This window comes from Synchiropus splendidus, chromosome 9 (genome assembly GCF_027744825.2).
Source record: "Synchiropus splendidus isolate RoL2022-P1 chromosome 9, RoL_Sspl_1.0, whole genome shotgun sequence".
NCBI lineage: Eukaryota > Metazoa > Chordata > Actinopteri > Syngnathiformes > Callionymidae > Synchiropus > Synchiropus splendidus.
Window position 1 is genome coordinate 11556880 of NC_071342.1, and position 18112 is coordinate 11574991.

The window sequence follows — 18112 nt, forward strand, 5'->3', positions numbered from 1 at the left end:
AAAGTGTCGCCCAGGTGCCACATGCAGCTACTGGTTTGTTGTTCTATTAATGAGTAGTGCTAATGTTTTTCAGTATTTCATGTCTCCCAAAATAAATGGATTATATACATAAATACCTTGAAATGAAGTGCCTTTTTATTACATGTATGTGTTTTCTATAAATAAATCTGCAAGTTTAAAAGTCAGTTTAAAGATCTTACAGTATTTCTGATTCATATTGAGATTTAGATGTTCATGTATATAACAACTCTTTCTTGTTTTCTTCTTGTTATAAAATGTTTTATAGAGAATACTTGCACTTACAAATCATGTTTCGCAAATAGAAGTTTAATAAACACAAAGTTTATTAATAAAGGAAAAGAAATCACATAGCGGTCGCGTGAAAGAATAAAGATTGGCCTGCTATTTTTGCAGCTCATAAATCAGACACGCTTATGTAAACAGTGACCGACCATGCGCCCAGCACCTGTGCTAACTGTGGTCAAGTGAGCTCACATCAGCAGATCGATAAGTAGCGGGCAGAAAATGAAAGACACACAATCTCACCGGTGGCCAACAAGCGACTCTCAAGATTACATTGTAAAGGTCATGCGGAATAAGAATCCATTTCTTCCAGGGAAGACGAGCTGACTTGGCGAGAGCAGGAATATAAAGGCAGGCATCCACCAATGAGTACAAATGAGATCATGTCAGTGGTGGAAAAACACACGTCAGAAACGACCAAGATAAATGGAGCCATCAGACATTCATATGCGCTAATGTCTGTGAACATGCGCTGAAGCAGCTCGCTGTATATGAAGTGTAAATTGCTCATATATGGAGTGTATAATGGTTTTAAGCCTCTGGCGAGCGGCGGATTCTGCAGAGCCTCTAAGTAATACAGTCTCACTGCCGGCTGGACTGGGTTGCACCATAAAGAGGAATTCATTAGTTTAAGTACTCGGAAGGAGCTGGCAAATACACTTTCTCTTATTAAGTCTAGAATTTTCTATAAGGATTCACCAGGATATGGAACGGACTCGTGCTTGTAGTGTAATGGCCAGGAAAGTAAACCTGTTGGTCTCAGTGCAGGTGAATGGAAGATTGCACTTGAAAGTTTGCGATGAAGCTTCTCTTTCAATGACTTTTGGAGCAGTTTGTCTTCTGGGAGAGGTCCAGCAGTTACATCAGAAAGAGAAGATCTCATATCGTATAGCATCCCAGGCTATTAAGAAGACTTTTTAATCTTTAAGTATGGAAGTAGATGCCATTCTTTTCAAAGCTGATACGGGCTAAAACGATGACGCTCTGCTACAATGATAAGGTGAGACACAAATCACAGGCGACGATGCCGATGAAGATACTGGAAGAGCTCACACTCAGGCCCCTTCCAGCTAACCGTGACACAATTAGCTAATATAGCCTCGCGGCGCCATTAAAAGTGTTTTATTGCCGGCAAAGAATGGATGATACGCAGGTCCAAGAACCTGCTTTATCAGCCTTTATACTTGATATTTTCAGCTTGAATGCCTCTGCTGACCACCCAACTGGAACAAAGTAAAAATAACATGTAACCGCCATCTTTGCTATCAAACAACCGACAAACACTACTTGTAACTTAGCTATTAACTACAGCAGTCTTTGTGGTTTTTAATGATATTATAATGGGAGAATCAGTGGTGTAGACTTTTATTCGACAGACACGCGAGGCAACTTCACGAGAGCAAAAATGCTAGCTTTGTAATTCATGCTGCGTTTATGCTTTATGCCTAAACATTTCCCTCGCCATTAGCACATTGCAATGATAACACAGATCAAAGCGTAATTTGTCACTCCTAAGTACACGCTTTAACAATAACCCTGAGCTTCAGATTAGCTCAGAAAACACAGCACATACTTGCAGTCATCACGCCGTTCACTCACGTCGCTGGTCTCCACTTATATGCAAATTTTGTTACCCCCTTGGGGCATCATTTTTGGGGCGAGTCTGGTGTTTATGATCAACAATGAAAAAGGCAATAAGACTGATGAAGGTTCAGACGGCGAAATAAGAACCCAGTGTTGATAATTTAGCTCGCAGTATTGTTTACAGAGAAACAATATCGGCAGACAGGGGCAGATTATAAAGACGGACCTCACTTGGTTGCGTCATTTTGACTCTTCACACGCATTTTAAAGACCAGGGAGGCTTGATATCATTTTTATGTCTACTTTTATGTCTGCTCATCACATTTTGGGTGCAAAGTAAAATGTGGCGTGTGGACTACCTGCTTGCGTCTTCCTACTGTTCCTCCACCTTAGCCTATATTCACCTATCCTCTTCATGTCCCCTTCATGTCCAAGGTGTCCATGTCTGGCCTCTCCACGACACAAAAAGCAATAATCTTCCATGCAGAATTACGCATTGACTTTCAGAACTGAACCCATTATGAGCCATTTTCTCGCTTTTTAAACACAATTCTAACATCTTACGAACGCTTTAACTCTTTTTCATGAAGACAACACAGTGAAGACAATTCCCCGCCCCAGGACACAACGATACCTGACACCCGTCTGATCCGCCAACAGCATGGACTTCTCCTGAAGATGAAGCCAAGTACAGTGAACCTGTGGACGGGTCTTCTTCAGGTGAAACCAATATAATCAAATGTTTCCACGCACAAAGCAAATTCTTTCATAAGCGTTGGCATTACTCAGCATTAGATCTACTGACACATCCTCCTGTATCAAACCAATAAAGCGGCACATATATGAAAACGGACGAACATATTTGACACATTATAGGTGGAGATGTTAAGCTCAAGAAGCTAGCATCAGAGCGGACAAAGCGCCACGGTAATGAAAGAGTTAATGCATTCAGCCATGATCAGTGATGGCATCTGAGTATTATTGAGTGATTTGACATCTGGCTGTAAATCAATAAGGGCTCCACCTGAAGACTGTGATGGCATCCAGCTATCCCAACACAGATCACATCAGATCACCGACAGGGAGATCGAATGTTAACCTTTGACCTGTTATCACCAGCCATATTTTCCATCTTCGTCAAGTTTCCTTCAAAGGTGATGAGCAAGGATGAGTATTGAGGCTGACATTTGCTCTGAGAGACGAGTGCCTTCGCACTGCACTCAAACCCACTCTGTCCATAGTGTTATCGATTAAAGGGTAAAAGCCCACACCCTTGGGGCAGGAGGGGGGGTCTCGCACATAGCTCTAGTTACAGGGAGTGTGTGTGTGTGTGTGTGTGTGAGGGAGAGAGAATGTGTTTCTGCTCCTGTAGTTGTGTTGGTAACCCAAAACTAAACTGCAGCCGACTCAGGAAGACTGCAGATGAAAACACAGGCTCGAGCACAAAGACATCTTCTCAGCACGGAACTTTACCTTCCCCACCGACCGGCTCAAACATCCCAAACTGCTCCAGGACTTTGATGAAGAGACCCATGACCACCAGCACAGCAATCATCTCCAGGCCGTCTAGAGTCAACATCTTGAGAGACAACAGTCATTGCCCACTGCTGCGGCGTCCCACAGCAACTTTCCGCTCAACTTACTCTCATCCAGTTTGATTCAACATGAGAAACCAGTTCAAAACAATGGCTCTGAAAAGTAACAAGTCGCAAGATAACCGCTGTCCTCGGCCTCGAAATCCTCAACGTTTAGTTCGAGACCGTGAAGCTACATGCAGATCAATGAAATCCAAAATTCAGAGTGAAATCTCTGCGCCCAAGTTTCGGAGTGTCCCTCTCCTCGTCCAGGCCGGTGGAGTGATGGAATCTGGGGATGTACTGAGCAGCAAGTCCTTTGGCAAAGCCTCCCAGGAAGTGGACGGAGGAGGAAGAGAGGGAGAGGCGAAAAATCAAGAGAGAGGGAGAAGATGAGTGGGAGATGAAAATGAGAGGCCAGGGGAAGCCGGTGTCCCACACAGGCACGCACTCACATGAGTGAGGAGAGTTTGGGGGGGTGAGAGTGCTGCGTCTTTCCCCTCCCATCTCGAGTGACAGTACTTCATTGATTTGACTAATGTAGTTTCCGCGCTAACTGGAAGAGTATATTTAAAAACAGATTCGACTTAAGGAAGGGAGTTGTCTTCAAAACTAGAGTATAATTCAAACCACACTTTAGTTGCTCACAACAGAACAAACAGCAACTGTAATACAACATCCGCAGTTATTTTTTTAAGTTGTTAGTTCAAAATCATGGCTGATGCCATAAACTGATAAACTGATGTCATAAAAAAGTTATTTCAACAATACATCTGATGCCTGAAGATGTTTTACACATCTGTTTATGTCAAATAAACCTGATCTTGTCTTAAAATAGTTGTGCAGTGCTGCAAGTGAGATTCTGCACATGAATGTTTCTTTCATTATCCGGTTTTGGTTTAAAGCTCCTGCGTGCCCAACTTAAGGTCTAGGGGCCAAATATGGCCAACTATGGTAAATAATTTCAACTGGCCATAAAGAGTTTTAATCTATTTAGCCAGCTGAAAACTAAAAAGTTTTACCAAAACCTAGATTATCACCTGCATAAACTGCATTACCTGCTGATATTTGAGAAATGGCAAAATATTAAGGTCAAAATTCACCAGGAAACTTCCACAAACAAAAAGTTGATGCAAAAAAGAAGTGCTTTGCACAATTGATGCATTACTGAACAAACCACAGGGAGTAGCTTACAATCCGTCATAAAATGCTTAGTAACTCACCAGCATTGAGAATATTAAACGCAGAAAATTGTTTACATCTCAAAAGTCACTTAAACGGCATGATTTAGTTTCAGTTTTTCATATTTACTCGCTTTGTTACTACTACTTTGTTACTAGTTTGACTCTCGTGTTCCAGTCATGGACTGTTTGTTTGGCCTGCGAACGTAACGTAAACGTAATATGAGCCACAAACTGAAAGCTCTTGCGGGCCAAGTAAAATAACTTGGCGGCCATATTTGGCCCTCGTGCCTTGAGTTTGACAAAGGTGCACAACCCAGTCTGAAGACTGAACTTAGATCTACTTTCTTTTAAGTCACTGATGAGGAATGGGATGAACCTTGCATCCAAACACCTCGTTCTTAAACTTTCAGTTGGTAACAGTCATTACCAACCGCAATAAGCGTTCACTGTTAAAACCATCAGTCGACTGAATTATAATGGCATTAACTGTAGTCATCATAGTAGACTGAGCACACAGAACATTAAAAACACATTAAACCAGTTTGTTTGCAGGGATAATTTCAATAAATGACAAAGTAAATGACCATTTTATTGATTTATTTATATATTTATAAATGTTATGTGTTCGTTTTTGTGCTCCTGCTATCAGAGTGTAAACAAGTTTTTTTTTTTTTTTTTCAATTTAAACTCATGTCTTTCAAACACAAAATAGTAACACTGCATATCTAAAGAATGAAAAGTACTTTAGATCCGACCCAAATTAAAGCCACACTAAGCAAAGTGTTGGAAAACGAAGAAGCACTGCGGAAGGATCCCGTTCACAACAACTTGATGGTCTGCTCCTCCCTGCGACGGTCCCACCGAGAGTATCACTGCACCCGCTGTTACAAAAATAACAAAATTGGAAAGAAGCGTATCCTGTTTGTCTTGTCCTCTCACATTGTCTCCCAAACTTTTGTGCCTCCCGAGGGAGAATTAAGACAAATGACAAATGTGCTTCGTCTGCCTGGGCTGTTGTTTCATTACATTGACATTCAAGTTCCAGCAAGTTCAATTGGACGCCTCATTAGAGTGAAGTCTTCTTACAAGGCAGCATCAAGTGCTCGGGTCATCCTAATGTCTCCCACACACACAATCAAACAAGGGGACAGGAAACCTAATCTTAAATGACGTGTGCTGCTCGCCTTGTGAAGTCAAACAAACACCATCTCTCCTCAGATCCTAATGTAAACTGGCTGCAGAACCTCGGCTCCGGTTGCAGACATGGTGAATATAAACAGAGAAATATTGAACCACACGCTCACAGGAGAGACAGAAATATGAAGCTGGGTAGTATAAAAATGATTTCTGTGCACACATCAACGTTGAGGTCTTTCATGAAGGATAACTGAGGAGAGGTGACACAAGGGGGGGAGGAAGCTCGGTAGCACAGGCTGGAAAAATGCTACGGCCAAAAACAATTTACAAATAAAGAGTGTAGTTTAAAAAAATAATATTTATCAGGGACTACAAACTAAAGTTCCTCACTCACCTTTGAATAACACATTCAAACCCAAATAAAGCTTTGAATAGTTAGTGTCTACATCACACATTGTTCAACTAGCTACCTGTTTTTGGCTGTTTCTAATCTCAGAGGCATGAACAAGGTCCTCACAGGCGACCAAGAAGAAAAAGACTAGAAAACATAGCTGCACTTTCCCTCACTGATAAAAACTGGCTACAGGCTACATTCAGATGAAAAAGGTCACAAAATAGCTCACTGTTCGTTGCATGTTTTCACACAAAAATGAGAGCAATCTGTGTTTTCCTGGTAGGACTTGGTATATACAATCATATAATACACTTGAAGTTTCAGTGAAGTTTTTATCAAACGATACTGAGCTGACGCTTGGTCGATGATGTCATGCTAGTTCAGTTTCACTTTTTTTCTATGATTTCATCATGTAATTGCATTATTTTTTCTAATGTCTGACACTTCAAATGAATGCTTTAAAATCCTAACCCCTGAAAATGCAGATAAAATAAATAAATAAAAGCTTGTGGACAGCCATTCAGTATATAACAAAACAAACTGTGTCAGTGTTGTTTCTTCTGGAGCTGGAGATTCACATTCAGAAGGTGGTGATAAAATGTGAATTTGAAATTTACTTGATCAACTCCAAGAAACCACTTGGCGTGACATCATCAACAAGCTCAGTCGTATTTTCCAGGCTAGATTCATTCACAACTTTCATTTTTTTATGGATATAAAAGTATTTCATGTGTACTAAAAGTGTTTTTGATCGGACAGCAGAAGGCAGGACACATTTTTCCAGCGGGAGACGGCTGAAAAAATAAAGACAGCAAATGTGAAAAACCTCCAAGCACTCTCGACGGCATTTATATTTCCAGTGTCTAAAAGCAAACACACTCTCCCGACTGACGCCATCTTCCTCATGTTATAGGAGACTCTCAAAGTCCTTCAGCTCCAAAACAAAACACAATTTACCTCACCACCATGCGCTTCCTTTTAGCCTACTATCGATTTTTCCAAATTTCTGCTGCTAAATATACGGTAAGAGATGCTGTGATCACCGAGAGGAAGGAGGCAAAGTGATCGCTGCTAAACTGGGGGGGGGGGTTGTTTACATTCGCTCTGATAGGACTCACCACCATAAACAGATGATAATGGCTTTTCCGCCTCACAAGTCAAAGTCAAGCCTCCTGAAGAACTTCTAGTGATAATGGAGCTGATGCATTATTAACATCTTTTCACTTACAGGATTAAAATGAGGAGTTAGCAGAGGACTTTCTTATCTCCCAGTGTATGAAACACCTTGTAAAGGTCAAACATAAAGATCGCGAAAGCACCGTCTCCGTCTTGTCGTATCGATTTGTGATGGTTATCTAATCTGTGGAATGTGCTAATTGGAGAACACAACTATTGATCGGTGTTTCGGTGAGGCTTGACCCACCGTGCGAACAAAAGCTGAGATCAAACCAAGACACACAGACACAGTAGTACCTGCAGAGAACATCTCATTGCCTGCATGTCACTCAGAATCCAGTTATCACACAGTGTAATTACATTGTTATGACAGAGGTGAGAGCATATTAAAGATCAATGGAGGTGGAATTAATGAATGGCTGCGGGCATATAGTGATTATTCATGGAGAAGACCAGTATCAGCAGTATCACACCAGGGTGATGGCTGTGAAAGCAAGGGTCAGCCAGACAAGGACATCTAGTGGGCAAAACGGGCATTGAGTCGCCTTATCGGTTCATGGGAAATACGCTTTCTTACAAGCTGAGAGGCTGAAGTCCGGGTGAGAAAGCCGTCATCGTTTATATTCTATTAGTTTAACGTCACCACTTTTCCAACATGAAAATGTTTCAATGTCAGAAAAAATATGATGTGCAAATAAATTTAACTTGAAATTAGAAATCAGAAAAATCAGATCAAATAAGAAAAAAAAGGAGTTTAGTTGTATTGTATTAAACGTACCCTATAATTTGCCAATCATCACGTATTTTTTTAATCCTTCCTCAGCTTTAATGCATTTTTGGAAATGAGGAGTGTGTGCATGTGTGTATACACATAGCAACACATTTTTCTTTTCAGTCTATATTGCAGAAACGAAATGAACTTTGAAAAGCAGGCAGGTGTGGGTTGACCAAAAGCCCCCAGGGTGCAGAGTGAAGAAATGAAAGAGAATAAGAAAACACTGGAGATTTATATAAGATTCTTTTTTTATATGTCCACTAGAGGGCAGTATACTTACACTAGCCATAGACGTTGCTGTTTGTCTTTCATGCAGCGTCACACTAAGTATTCTTGTGCATGACAACACAAAACTTTCATTTTTTTTAAACGACTTTGAAAGGTTCTTCATAAATCCAATATTTTCACGCAGCGTCTTTGAGCTGATGCCAAGTCTGTGGCACCATCTCATCATCCTGAGCTGAACCTTGGAAGTGAGGCGCGTGTGTTTCTGGCACACAGCCGGAAGCTGAAGACAAGAGGCATAAACGCGATTGCCTAACCTGCAGTTGCATTGATACAGTCAGCTCAGACTCCCAAACTAACAGTGGTTCTGCACACAGGATGGAGGCTGTTGATGAGATGACAGTTTGCACACACATATCCACAACTGAACAACTTGCTCGTGAGTGAATGTCAACTGACAAGCAGAGGACATGCTCTATTGTGTTGGACCTGTCAAGTGTCACCACAAAGGGAGTCACAAGGAGAGGCTGTCGTCATGGATACGACACAGCACATCAATTCACCTGGTTTAGATACCCACACAAACACACGCTTCAATATTTCATCTCACATATTGTACAGGTGATGGTATCGATCCACTCGACACACAACAGGCACCGACAGCAATCGAGTGTGCAGCTGAGCTGATGTTCCCACGGCGATATTGTACATCTGAGCCCAAAAAAACCCTCCACTGTATTAGTATTCTATGCATTCACGGCAACACCAACACACATTTACATGCAGACATGCAGAGTGAGGTCGTCAAGGCTCATTTGCCCGGAGACATTTCTATTTGGAAGCTCATGAATCAATCCACGACCTCTGAAACATCATCAGTCATCATCAGCTGCTGTGTATTTTTATATGCCATCGGGCCAAGTCAGCGGGAGCTCAACCCTAACACACTGTTGAGAGATAGAGCCCCTCTACTACTGCAGTGTTAAAACAGGATCGATTGTGAGTTAACTGGGAAATTCATGGCTTCATGTTTGGAGTGACGCTTCCACACCAGGTTGGTGAAGACGACCCTGGAAAAGCTTCCAGGAAAAATGCTGAATTATTGAAAAGCAGAATTGAATACATTGTGGACTCAACTCCTCGTTGTTCTAATAATATTCTGGTCATGGATCTCTGCTGCTCATGAACACTCCCAGTGCACTATGCAACTGTTTTTTGAGAAAGTGAATTTGGTTCCTATTATATGAGATTCTTCGCCTAGCATTCTTCGGATTGCCCTCCTCAGTCACAACTCTCCTCATTCAAGAATCGCATTGGTTGTCTTTCTCCTCACACTTCACTTCATACTTCCATCTCTAACATTCTTCCTCGAACACTGTCTCTCCTCGCCATGTGTCCAAATCATCTGGCCTCCCTAACTTGGTCTCCAAACCTCTCCACATGAGCTGTTCCTCTGATAAACTCATTTCAGATCTTGTCATTTCAAGTCACGTCCAATGGAAAGGGGTGTCTAAGTAGGGGTCGACCGATATGCTTTTTTTAGGGCCGATATCAATATGATATCTGGTGTCTTAGGAAAGCCAGCAATAGACCGATATCAGGGCGATATTTTTCACGGTCAGATTTGGATTTTTTATGGAAAATTACATTTTGGACCTTCCATGAGAAAAAACATTGTGGACATACAGTACTTGTACATAATGGCTTTATAGCTTCAGTTGAACAGACAAATGCTGACTGACTAACTTGCAAAAAGTCAGAGGCCTGGCTAACAGATTAAGGAAGAAAAACAGAAATCTATCTATGAATCTATCACTGTTGAAAAAATGGATTTAAACTAGAGGCAGTTGCCAAGTCACAAAATGAGCGGCAGGCTATATTCTTAACACAAGAGGGCCCAATTGGACCAATGTCAGCAGGGGGCGTCATGATGGAGGCCAATAGCAATGAGGGCTAATAAGTGAAAAAGGGCCCCAAAACTGCCAATATAAAATAGAGCTCTACTTCTAAGCGCATTCATCTAGTATTGAATCATTAACTAAAAACACCATTCAACCAGGAAGTATGGTCGTTCTCCTGAATGGTATTACAGTGAAGAATCATGTGTAGTCGACTATAACTAGTTGTTGCAGCCCTAAGCGAAATACAGTCCCTAAAAATAATCAAACAAATACAAAACACAAAAACAAAAACAAATATGGTTTCTATGAGGCAGCTGTTACTCAATCATAATGTACGCAGAGCAACAACCTGGTGAGGCAGCAAACCTGTCAAGCAAAGGGTGAATGGAGTGTGATATTCAGTAGTGAAGTCTGGTGAAGACAGAAACAAGGCTAAGCTTTCAATATAGTGGTCGCTCTCTGATAGACTCCGATGGTCAGTTTTTGAAAACACTGACTAATAAAGGGAGAGCCTCACAGCAGAACAGAAGCTCCCTGGCTTCTGCAGGGCCCATTAGGGGCCGGGGGTCAGACATGTAAAGAGATGTCTCTAGGTCAGACCTAGAATTGGGCCTCCTTGCTTGCACGTAGTTATTCGGATGCCAAAAATTACAGCAGAAAATGCTCCCTTGAGACGGTACAAACTGTCAAAACAGGAAATTCAAAGCGGTAAAGACTTTCACCGAAATCCTTCGAAAACACAATTTCTCAGTAATGTGCCGGTGGAGGACACAGACACACTTGCACACAAACTGATAAAATTGCCTTCAATTGCAGCGGCTGTTTTCTCACAAAGGCGAGCAGGAACAGGTCATGACGTGTAAGCCAGTGTGGAGTGGGCCTTTAGAGCTAAAAATAGCCTTGAGAGGAATCAGATTTGGAAAACCGGAGGTGGGAACTGATGAGCTCACACTGGCTCCTGCGCGTGTATTTGCACATGCACACACATACGAAGCCAAGACTTGGATGTGGGGGCACGATGGCAGACAGACAGATGGAACAGCAGGAAGGCAGTGTGACGGCAGGACTGCCAGACGGTGCAAAGTGACACCTTGTCAACAAACCACATAAAAAAGAAACAAAAACCATGAGGAAGGTGATGACAAGATGGTGGAATTGATGCAATCGCCAATCCGGACGTGAATGGCGAGGAGAGGAAAATGAAAAAGAGATTGATTGGTGGTAGAACTGATGTTCAGATATGTGTTTGGACTCTCAAGGACGCCGCAGCATTAGTATCAAAAGAAGAGGATCCGCTTTGTGTGGTGGATCATAAAGGCAAAATAAATTCGGTTGGTAATGTTTGACTTTCAACAAGGACACAGATGAGCGCTGATGTCAAACGGATGGCTGCTTGGGAAGACGTTCCCAACATCCATCACCAACCCTCCAAAGCTAATGGTTGGTGTAATGTTATTCCGGTCAGACTTAATACACAACTCTTAACATCTATCATCGTTACGAGAAAACGAGCTTTTCCATTCCACAAATGAACCTCAGACGGCCATGAATTCGACGAGGGGACGAGCATAACAATGAAACACCGGGCTGTAATAACTGGGCTGAGACTGGAGGAAAGACTAACTGGATCAAGACAGAAATGGCGGAAAATATTTTTTGGACTTTATTCTGCAGAATGTCTGCAAATGAGCTTCCAGCTCTTTGGTGAACCTTGGAGCCAAGAGGAGCCTGCACTGCATGTGCTAGATTTATGTCCTTGAGATTTAACCTTGTATCTCCCAGGCGGACCCCGGGGGCCACAGCAGCCTGGATGGATGTGGCCCACATACTCTAGACATGTTTCATTTATGGTGCTGCAAAGGTTTCAAGGTGGCCCAGCATATATTCTGTAGTTTGAAACCGTCCATTGGTATTTTTATGCTGATCTTCGAAAACATTTGCAGCCATTTTAATATAGTGGTTAATTCAACATATCTTTGTCTAAACATCGTTTTATTTTAAATATTTTTTCCAAAAAAAATCACAAGTAAAGTACAGTTAATGCATATTTACCCTGATATTATCTTTTTTATGTTTATGTCCACTAATAATTGTCACCTCCATCAAGGGGGTGTGTGTTTTTGTCTGCATTCATCTGTCAGGAAAAATGTACTACAATTATTTTTTTGGAAATAATATCTAGTCTAATTACATTCTGGAGTTGTCTTAACGTTCCATCTGTACCAGGGGGTTTTAAAGGGATCAGCGAGATGCTAAAGCAGCTCCATTCAGAAATAGCGAACGAGCTGAACACTTTTAAAAAGAAAGAACAAATCATGAAATCAATCCACTTTCATGAGATGGATGGTTCTTCATTCTACATTGCTTCAAGGTTGCTAAATGTTTAGCACACTCAGGAAGCTAATGTCACAGCAGGCTTGTGTAAAGACGGTAGCTACAATTCAATTCTGTTTTGTTCTTGTGAAAGTAAAGTTTGAGCGTAAAATCATGAAAAACAAAACTCCACTCCAAGACAAGACATTTAAATACTCTCTCGGCAAAGAGTTGGGCTACTAACATTTTCAATTCCTGCCTTCTTTCCGTTTTAGCTGTGTGTAAAACAAAACGACTCGGCTTCAAAAAGACTGTACTGTGAGCTGCCACTCTGGAACAAATCACACAGCCCACACACACACACACACACTCGACATATGTCACTCTAATCCAAAGCGAAAAGATGACAGACGAGTGCCACTCGAGAAGATGACAAGCAAGTGGCATATTTGCAGACAGCAGGGGAAGAGTCGCAGATTGCTGTTGTCAATCTGAACTTCGACTCCTCTGAAAGACACTCCTTTTATTATCAACACAATTACTCGTTTTAATAACTTAATGTGAGACGCATCTGAAACAAAGCGCTTCTGAGTGAGGATGGTTCTGTTGCTAGCTGTCTGACAAGCAAGTCCAGGTTCTGGCACCGAGACGTAAAGAGGATACGGGTTGCTGTTAGTGGTGTTAAAACACAGATGAGTCTTGACACAGTGGGCAAGTCATCGGAACACGCTGACACGGCTCTATTCATGACCTCAGAGAGACAGGAAGTGGAGACCGCATGCATTTGTTGCCATATGGCTTTCAATGAAATCTCCACGGCAGAATTAAGCTACGTCTTCCGTAGACGACACCCGCGGCTCAGGTTTCATTTGCAGTTAGGTCTCCATCACGCCGCAGCGCCGTCTGGTGCACCAGAGGTCATGACAGATGCTTTCAAGGTCGTCACCACCCAAGCGCCGGTGTTCTCATGCCTGGATGGCTGAGTGGAGGAGACAGGACCATCCCGGCTGGGGACCGGCAGAGATTTAGCTGAAGTGACCAGTGGGGCCCCTGGAGGAAACACATGATGTGCATCCTTTCATTGTGCCCTCTCACCGTCCACTATACACTGGGAAGGGGAGATGACAGAACCACCCTGGATGCTCACAAATTAAATATGAATCAAATCTTGATTATACCTAATGAAAGAACAACATTGTTGCTGCATAAAACTGGTCTGTGCATTGTGCTGCCTGGGGGCCACATGGGGCCATTGAAGCGATCCCAGATGAGCACATGCCGAACTAGAAATATTATAAAAGCACATCAATATGTTTCAACTGCTATAGTTTAGTCTGAAACAATCATATCTCCAGGCAACGTTTCAAAATAGCACGTAGAATTACATATATTTTTCTTTCTGAACATCCTTACATTCACTTTGAACCCAAGTTTAATTTCAATTTGAAATATTCATTAATTGTTTGTGCCTTTCTTTTCTCTTAGCTTACACCACCAACATCAGGAGTAAACTCTTTGTGGCGTGCGTTTCTATCATTGTTTTTTATTCCCCCGATATGACACTCGCGCTCATTCATGAAAATACATTCATTTTCTTCTGGCATTACAGTTTGTGGAACACTTTTCTGTTTCATATTGGAAATACTATTTGACAAATGAAATATGGCCTTGACTAGATTTCTTAAATAAATGAAAATAAAACACGCAAAAGCTATCCAATATTGTTTTAAATCCCACGAAATAAACAATAAGCTTTGACTACTGTGAGGACCACATCTTGTTTCTTAGTGAGAGGTGTATTTCACCTGTCAACTTGTGTTAACTGTAGACTGTGATGTGCTGGGCAGCATCAAAATGTGGCTGCATATTGGCACATGCTGCAGCGTGTTGGAGACCCCACAGACCAGGAGCCGCTACAGTCAGACTAATTAACCGGTCTGGTGTCTAAATTTAGGGGGAAATACATCAAGCTGCCACAGAAAAGTGTCTCCTGATGATGTAAAATACAGTATATCAGTTAACCTATAATGAAATGACCGGCCGGCTGCTGATTAGAAAATGAATTATTGATGCTAAATTTCCTCGAACACTGTGAGCAGGTCACAAATGTGTGCGATACTATTTGGTTATTAAAACTGGGCCAGTCAGCAGGTATCATTATTAACAGAGTCATGTAGACGTCAGGGGGAGCACGAACATGATACACAAATATCTTTCACCCTTTAGCATGAATAAACCCTGGACACAATAAACAGCATGAATCCCAACACTTAAATAATGGCTTTTTAGTTCTCTTTACTCTTTCAGTGTTGGCGTGTGGCAGTTAAGGAAGCTCATTATTAGCTACATTCTCTATAAAAAAATAAAATACAATGTTTTTAAAAATTACAAAACTGGAAAGTAGCTGCATGAGAACATCAACACTCTTCTTTTTCTATTTTCACCTTCTATTGTCATTTGTGCAGGAGAGTAGGTTATGGAAAATAGCACAATGCAAGGTCTTGCTCCGCAGCGTTTTGTGAGTTCCCAGCACTCCATTGACTGATAAATGTTCTGCGACTTCAGAAGGTTCTGACAGCAGGCGGAGGATGGCGCTTACTAACCTAGAGATGGTGAAAACACTTGGAAACTTCTCAACGCGGGTGGCTAGAAATCTGTGGGTGAGCAGAAGGTGAGCCAAGCTCAAGCCTCTTCTAGAAGGTACAGTCTCACAGATGAGTTCAAAAACATACTCCACAGAGGAGTCAATCAAAGTTTCATATTTGAGGCAAACGTCTCTTTTCAGACACAAATAAAGACCTTGAGACAAATGCAACCAAGCAAACAGCAGCACAGCCTGAACAGTGTTTTTGGCTTCTTATCAACGTGATGTAATACAAAGTGTTTTTTAAACACAAAACTGCACTGTGAAGATGAAATGAACTCTGCCAGACCGCTGACAAAACTCTGGCAACCCAAAGTGTGATCCAAAGTCTGCATATAGTGGTGAAGTTTTCGGTTCCTTTGAAGTGTAGGAGAGCGAGAACTGAATTACAGTTTGCAATGAGGGTTCAACCAAACTTTCTAGAGCCTTCTGTTTACATCATCAGCCTATTATATGGGGGGAAATTGTGCTATGTTTTTTTCTTTGTTGCTATTGTTATTTATTTATGATTATTATTTGAAAAGCAAAGCAAAAAAAAAAAATTAAGTCATCTAAACATTTTTTTTGACAAACGTGAGTAAATATGTTCTCCAATATATCTAACATTTAAAAAGAAAAAGCTACCACATTGACTATTCGCTCTGTGTATTCCAAGCACCTAAATTATTATCCAACCACACATTTTCAATTTGGTACATCCTTAGTCACCACCTGAAGCACCTCCTTTACCTTCGACTTTCAACTCAGGAGACGGTCTGATTTTCTTCTTGAAACACTATCTTTCACCCATCTTCCATTGAATTCCTTTTCACCAGCATCAGTTTTCAGGACTTCACCAGATTCATTTTGAAGGTCATGATATCACCATTTGGCCACCTAGTTTGTGGAGGCCTTTAAATCTGTTCTAAAATTTGATTTGAAATTCAGTTTTGCTGCTGTATTGATAGCACGTGTGGCCCGAATAAAATGAGTCGCCCGACCAAAATCGCACCCCCCCCAGACCCTTAGTTTGAAACATACGCTCTCTATAGCTTAACACTCTTAGAAGAATTGGTGACATTTCCGCTGCAGCCACAAGCTGATCTTAATAATTGATGCAGGTAACTGCTTTTAAGTGCTATTACTGTAACGGTAGTTATTCCTGTGTTCCACCAGGCAGCGCCACGTGTCTGAAAAACAGCTGACAGGCAGAGATTAACGCTAACATTACGGCAAGTTAAAGTATTTAAAGCAGCCATTAGAGTCACTCGACACCATCCAGCCATAAATTGAATCCAAAGTTACACATTACAATCCTCATGAAGGATTCATTCCCCCGTTATTGTGTTAGTGGACTTTTATCTCCATCACATGACAAATTGGCAAGAGCAGTGAGAGTTCTTTTTATAGCCTTCGGAATCATGAGGACAGTTCCAGTCATTATCGTCATTACAAGACAATTGTCGATTTGGGATTTTATGTATGAAGCTGAAGAATGTAACCTGAGAAAAGCCTGTTGTGTTAATTCCCAGGGTCGTATTAACTGTAATAGAAAAGACAGTGTCGTTGTGAGCGTAGGAAAACCAAACTGTTTGATTTCAGTTGTCAATTTTGAATAAATAGTGTGTTCACATGACAAAGAGTAGATTACTTTCTGCTGCAGGACACTTCCTCTCGTGGGATTAATCCGTCCGTGATAGTGACTGTGACTTTGATTCATTCTTTAAACGGATAATTTGCTGTAGTAATGAAACTTTCAGCAGATTAACCTCAAGTGCGACACTCAGCAAGAAAGGAGACAGACGATGGGACTGTTTAGCATAATGAGAGTGGACAGAAGCAAGTGGAGGTCAGAGGTGTATTAAGGGTGTACTGCAGTACAAGATCTAATCCAGAGGACATAAAGGCCGTGACCCAGGGTTGGAAAGCCAGCGGACATTTTTCCGTACCTCCCACCTCTGGCTGACTGGTGGTGGCAAGTTTGTAAACATACACCGGTTAGAGACAGAGCTTTCAACAGTCAAAGACATGAGGTGAACCACTGGTTCTGGTGAACAGAGAAGAGACAATGCAAGAAATCTCCTTTTTAAGTTGACAGGAAATTCACTCACTTACGCAGCCAAATTCTATTCCAGCAAACAGCCATATCGTGACAATAGAATCAGTCGGTGATGGCTGAAAACAAATTTACATCCAATTATTATTCAACTCAGACGAAACCTGACAAGACTAAAGAAGAAATACTGTCCCGCATTACAAAAATCCAAATGGTATGAAAACAATTATGGACAAATAAATTGTAGCGGGCGGCATCGAGGGTTTTGTTTTGACAACCTCGAAAATAATGAGAAACACAGATGACCGGGTGTGATACGGGACAAAAGACACAGTTAAACACACAACAAAAATACCACTGCAATTCAACATAAGGCAGTGATAAACCAAAAAAGAAGCCATAACAACACAATGACACACTCGAGGCATGTGGCCACATCTATTAACTCAGACACAGTATGGACGGTCGATAGCCAGCTTCAGGCATGATGATGTTTCTTTCTGGACACAGCGAAACCCGTTCATGTCTATGACGATGAGTGCTGTGTTATCCGTTTGTTTCGATGTTCCCACTTTGAATTTCATTTCAATACGTTTGATCATGTGACTTCATCTTTAACAAGAGATTATTTCTCAGAAGGCGTGGCGACTCTCATCTAAGCCGTGGAGGAGCATCACGCTAGTTTATATGCAGCGGAAACCCTGGCTCCTGACAACCAGCCACAAAACAACCAGACATATTAAACATATTTGAGAGTTCTTCACTTGCACTATGGACTATGCATGTGCATAAATTGCTGACATCAGCTGGAAATGGGTCTATACACAACTGAATTCCAAAAAACAGACAGTAATAATATTAACAATA

At 41.5% G+C, this 18112-nt stretch overlaps 1 protein-coding gene across 4 annotated transcripts in view; it reads right to left on the reverse strand.

Annotated features, from left to right (window-relative positions):
- Positions 1-18112, reverse strand: part of LOC128765372 (Kv channel-interacting protein 2-like) — a 104875-nt gene that overhangs the window by 26812 nt on the left and 59951 nt on the right. The window contains exon 1 of one of the 4 annotated variants that reach the window (XM_053876075.1): positions 3361-5236. The exons of the other annotated variants lie outside the window; for them this stretch is intronic. Coding sequence (XP_053732050.1) covers positions 3361-3466 — 106 coding nt within the window. The 5' untranslated portion in view covers positions 3467-5236. Of the gene's footprint in view, positions 1-3360; positions 5237-18112 lie in introns of those variants that run through there. 4 annotated transcript variants of the gene reach the window in all.